Raw genomic sequence first — 6,000 nt, forward strand, 5'->3', positions numbered from 1 at the left:
AACTTTAGAGGGTAGAGATGTTTGTGCATAGCCTGGCAATGACCTGAACTCAATCCAGATCCCACAAGGTGGCAGAAGTGAACTGACTCCAAGAGCAGTCATTTTGCCTCTACATGTTCACTCTGATGTGCATGTACTTGCACACACACACACACACACACACACACACACACACACACACAAATTAATTAAAAAAGAAAAATGAATATTTAAAGAAAAATGCATGTTTGGATGTTTCTTTCATAATAAGAGAATTCAAAAATGATTGCAGGTGGAAAAACCGCAAGAAAATGGCTATTATAAATGTTGCATGCAATGATTAGAATCTGTGGTTTACAGAACATAGATATGAATTGATTTATATGTGCCAACATACCTATGTGATAACAGTAATAACACAACTGCCAGTAAGGCAGATATTTTATAGCTGCCTTCATAAAATATACATGCTAATGGGAATATTAAAGAAATTATATAATTCACTATAACATATATTGCTATTTTATATATCAGGTAGTTTCAAGACACTGAGATTTAAAAATAAAACATAGTAGGCATTAGAGTGATAGGAGCAAGAGTAAGGGAGAGGGAAGTTTGTCTTCAGAAGCAAAAATGTTTAGATGTCCAGGGAATGCTTCTCTTGGATCTGAAAGGCTGAAAACCAGACCATCTGTTTGGAGACAAAGTGCATAGCCCCAGTTTTCAAAGTTGGCCTTAGGACCACATCACCCGGGGAAAAAAATAAATAAAAAAAAACATTGGGGATGTTTCTGAGCTTATGGGAAAGTAGACTTCACATGCTCAAGAGGCAAGTGTGTTCCAAAAAAATCACCACACTGTACAATACAGCACAATAAGTCCCCCAAATCACAGAACATCATAAGGAAAGCCCAGCAAACACCTTCTCATACCTCGAGTCATGTTTCTGGAAGTACAAAAAGATGTAAATCCTAATTAATAGGTATCAAAACATGTAAAATGGTAGGGCAGATTGATGTTTTTGTTTGTTTCATTTTACACAAAATAACACCAGCTGGTAGTTTAAAGGTAATTTGATCTGGCATTGGTGCAGAGGCAGGAGGATCACGATTTAGTTGCCCTAACTACTTAAGGACACCATCCTAAAAGCAAAGCAAAGATGAAGTATTTGAATCTAGTAGTAGAAGGAAGAAGTCCTCTCTGGCAGGAAAGGGGAAAGGTAAAAGAATAAGACAACCTTCATTTATCATCATTTCAACCTGAGGCCCCTCAATAAGACTGGCAGCCTCACTCACTTTCCCACACCCAGAAGCAGCACACAGTTCATAAATTTCCCAGGGACTCATATTTGACAACCTAAGTCTGCTCCCAAGAATGTTAAACTATTGTCAGACTCTGCCCTACAGAAGGTTGTGTGAAGCCAACATTTGAGGTTCTCTATGACAAGACAGGTGAAGGGATTTTAAAGATAGGCATACATTTCCAGATAATAAAAATGTCATGAACAACACTATGGTATGTAAATATGTGAATATGTATGTGCCTGCTTAAAAATCATGTGTGTGTGTGTGTACAAAACAGCTTTTATGTGTATAAAAAGACTTAATGAGTACATATAAACTACTTAAAGTCATTATAACAGAATCGTATTTAACATAGATGGTTTCCATTAAAATTATTTTTCTAGAGGCTGGAGAGATGGCTCAGCAGTTAAGAACAATGGCTGCTCTTGCAGAGGACCCGGGTTCAGTTCTCAGCACCAACAAGGTGGCTCACAATCATCTGTAACTCAAGTTCCAAGAGATCCGACACCCTCTTCTGATCTCCACGGGCACCAGGAACACACGTGGTGCACAGATATACATCCAGTCAAAACACCCATACACATAAAATAGAAATAAAATTATTTTTTCCCAAGCAAAAGCATAAGAAAAATTTTGTGAACTGTGAAGAGCAGAATTTAAAATGTCACAGGATGAAATAATAGTTTGAACAGAAAACACAGGGCGAGGAACCACTTCAGTGGTAGAGCTCTTATTTGCCTAACATGCAGCGTCCTGGATTCAATCACCAGTACATGCCACAAAATGTGAATATGTACACACATATAAATAAGGAGGACTGAATACATATCTAAAAAATAATTGCCCTTTGTTATTTCTAATTTCTAAGATCATGGATGTTTTAGTTCCCTTCATCTTTGAAATGAACATGTAGTTCTCAAACACTTGAATGAAACCTACTTTAAATCAGGTATGAAAGAAATTATTATAAGGAAATCAATATGCCTATTAAACTAATAATATAATTGTAAACTGTATATAAAGTTCCCAGGAGCATCACAATTATTGAAGTGTGCAGTTATTCTCTTTAAGAACTAAAAATTAAACAACACCGAATGTCATTTTTACCAATTGAAATTCATATTGAGATGAGAACATTACTATGCTGTTTTTGTATCTGTAATCCATGAACTTTCTGAATATATTTTATTCCTTTTTAATTAAATTTTTAGGTTATCATGCAAAGTAATGAGTTTCACTCTGACATTTTCTTACATATGTGTCCTTAATTTTTGCTATCATTTGTTTTTCACCCACTATAATGAACTTTCAAAGGTTCAAAATACTTAAAATGTATGTTACTATCTATGTGTACACACATATATACATATTCATATAGAATATGAATAACAAATTTTGCAGCATAAAGGTATAGTAAATAGATTCAATAAACTTTTATGGCATATAGGTAGACATAAGTGCACACTTATACATTATTTAGGTATATTAATACATATGTAAAAGTTAATTCATATGTTACATATGAAAGGCAGTAACAGTGATCCGTTATGGGTCATAAACACACAGGGAGGTGTGCTACTATGAGATCTGGACCTGTTGCTTACACTGTTTTCTCTATCCAAACCAATGCATTTTGAAGACTGCCATTTTTCAATCACAATGATCAGCTCCAATGATAGGAAAATGCAGGCAAAGTTATTCTGAGGTAGGATGTTGAAGTTGCTGCAGATGCCCTCCACTTCACCTTTCTTTGTTGATTATCTAGCCAGCAGCTATTTCCTTTAGCCTGTTTCAGCCACTAAAAAGGATGCCAACCCTACTTAGTAATAGTACCAATGTGTTTTTAGTACTTCCCATACCTGAACATGCATACAGACTTGACAAGTGGCTGGGACTGGCCTAGTCAAGTGAGTACTGAACAGTTAGGAGGAGGAAGTTCCCATTAGCTGGTGACAAGACACAGAGGCAGTACTGACAGTCCAGATAGAAGTACATTTATCTATCAGAGGAAATCACAGATACAAATGAAAGTGGGAATGTGTTAAAAACACTATGCTCTCAGGCCAAAATACTATCAAAATTTTAATTCCCTGCACAGGACTTCTCATTGACTTGAAAATAAAGAGATTAAACACAGAGGTAAAATGAAGAAATTGTGAATGGAGACAATAATAATGATAGTAAAGCAACTCTCATTTTTTCAAATTGTATATATCACTGTGTACTCATATGTTATTTAATCATTGTAAGGACTCCAAAGAAGAGTGGTTGTTTCTCTTACATTAAGGGAAAGTGGAATTAAGGAAGCAGGAGGGACTCACTGTGATCATTGTCACAGCAATAGAACCCCCAGAAGACCTGCTCCGTCAGGGCTCAGCTGTGTGCTGGATTAAATGAGCTGCTCAAAACCATGCAAACCATTTTCCAACTTCTTCATGTGCCACATTTCACATGGCTCAAAAGGAAGGCAGACACAGTTGTCTTCAACAATGTGCCTGGCCAAGTTTCTGTCTGGAAGAGTGCCCAGAAAAGACTGAATTCACCCATTTCCTCTTCGGATCATTGCTACTGCTGGAACCTTAATGGATCTTGCTAGGGACTATGGATACATATCTTCTAAGCATCCGGAGAAGAGGTAGATGTAATAACTCTCTCTCTCTCTCTCTCTCTCTCTCTCTCTCTCTCTCTCTCTCTCTCTCTCTCTCTCTCTCTCTCATTCCCCCCTTCTCCCCTCATCTCCTAAACTAGCAAGCACAATGGGTGGGACTGGGTATAATTTTTCCCAAAGAAATAACCAAGAGAACTACTGAGAGACAAAGGGGAGATAACTTTTGTTTACTAATTTCTCATAATTCAGAAGGCTATCTATTACATCATTCTTGAGTTCTGCATGTGTTTACAAATTCACTACAAATATCATTCTTCCATTTCAATCCTCCTGAATTTATGTAAAAATAATCCAAAGCATGTATGATGTGATTCAAGAAAATGCAAAGGGTTTGATAAAAACAGGGGCCAATGAGCCATCAGAAAGTAGAGCTAAAAGTGGTGGTCTGGAGGATACTTATCATGTTAAAAAATAGATGTGAATATTTGATTAAATATGTAAATATTGAGGTAGGTGTGTTAATTTAATAATGAGGGACATAACACTGGAAACTTTAACCATACCTCAAAGATCACACAATCTTTTCAAAATATGGTACAGTTTTTACACAAGGGAAAAAATGTCATTCTTCTGAAGGCGGCATCAAATTCTTTGTTAGCCCTTGCTGTTGAGTTACACACATAAAGTGTCATTTCATTTGACCTACCTTGACATGAAACACAGGAGAGGGGGGATATCTAAGCTCTCCAGAAAGAAAGCATTGGTCTTTTCTTCTGTCTTCAGGAAACAAGTGGATACACAGGAAGTTTCAAATAACAACACTAAACAATTTGACACCTAGCAGGTCATACCACTTATCTAAAACACACACACACACACATACACACACACACACACACACACTCACACACTCACACACTCACTCATCTTTACTTACTAGAAATGATTGCATTGGTCTGACATTTATGTTCATGCAGGAGGCTACTCTTTCATGACCACATTGCAGGGCAAGACTTTTCCTTCCTCACTTTTGCACATGGAGTAGAAAATTGCTTGTAAGAACTCAGTATTAAGTCTTGGGGTTTTGTTGCAGGTGAACACTTAATTGAGCATTTTCCTGTTTATTTGGCTTTGTTCTGTTTTGTGTGTGTTTAAATATATTTTGTTTTTCTTTGAACATTTCATATTCAAAATATATGTTTTAGACTGGCAGTGGTGGCGCACGCCTTTAGTCCCAGCACTCGGGAGGCAGAGGCAGGAGGATCTCTATGAGTTCATGGCCAGCCTGGACTACATAGTGAGTTCCAGGAAAGGTGCAAAGCTATACAGAGAAATCCTGTCTCGAAAAACCAATATATATATATATATATATATATATATATATATATATATATATATCATATAATATCATATCATATCCAAACCTGTATTTCCCCATTTTCCTCTCCAACTCCTTCCAGACCTCCTCCATTTGTCTTCCTCCTAACTTCATGTCTTTTTAATTTAACCACTGAGATTAGCTATTGCTACCCATATGTACATGAGTGTAAGGACAATCATGGAAGCATGGGCAATTTTCCAGGGATCACACCTCTAACTAAAAGTAGTATTTCCTCCCCAAGCAGCCATCAGCTGCCAATAGCACCTTAACTAGTGGTGGGGATTTGTGATCCCTTCCTTTCCACATGGTGGGATGTTAATTGTCTTGACCTTGTCAGGTCTTGTGTAGATAGTCACAACTACTGTGAATTTATGTGTGTAGTGATGACCCTGTCATGTCCAGAAGATACTGTCTCATGGCATTTCTTCCCAATATCTGGCTCTAGCAATCCTTGAATACTGGAGAGAAGAGCTGTAATGTAGATGTCCCATTTTGTGTAAACCTATATGCCTTGCAAGTAGGAAAAACCTAGTTTAAGATACCTTGCTGTGTCATGGAGCATCTTGCACAGAAATGGGAAGAAATGAAGAAGACTATAAAAGAATGGTGAATTGGGATGGGAACAGATGACATATTTCCTTAATTTAATATATTATACAAAAAGGTGTCAAATACTTCTATTTTGTTAGACCAAATCCCAAAGGCAAAATATTTGTACAATCAGTAAT

General features: G+C 36.9%; 1 protein-coding gene across 1 annotated transcript in view; it reads left to right on the forward strand.

Annotated features, from left to right (window-relative positions):
- The window catches only part of Sorcs1 (sortilin related VPS10 domain containing receptor 1), a 533,290-nt gene extending 530,785 nt beyond the window's left edge, over window positions 1-2,505 (forward strand). Inside the window, exon 26 of the mRNA XM_028874638.2 lies at window positions 1,667-2,505. Coding sequence (XP_028730471.1) covers window positions 1,667-1,874 — 208 coding nt within the window. The 3' untranslated portion in view covers window positions 1,875-2,505. The remainder of the gene's footprint in view (window positions 1-1,666) is intronic.
- The last annotated feature ends 3,495 nt before the right edge of the window (window positions 2,506-6,000 follow it).

The sequence above is a fragment of the Peromyscus leucopus genome, chromosome 1 (assembly GCF_004664715.2).
Source record: "Peromyscus leucopus breed LL Stock chromosome 1, UCI_PerLeu_2.1, whole genome shotgun sequence".
Classification (NCBI taxonomy): domain Eukaryota; kingdom Metazoa; phylum Chordata; class Mammalia; order Rodentia; family Cricetidae; genus Peromyscus; species Peromyscus leucopus.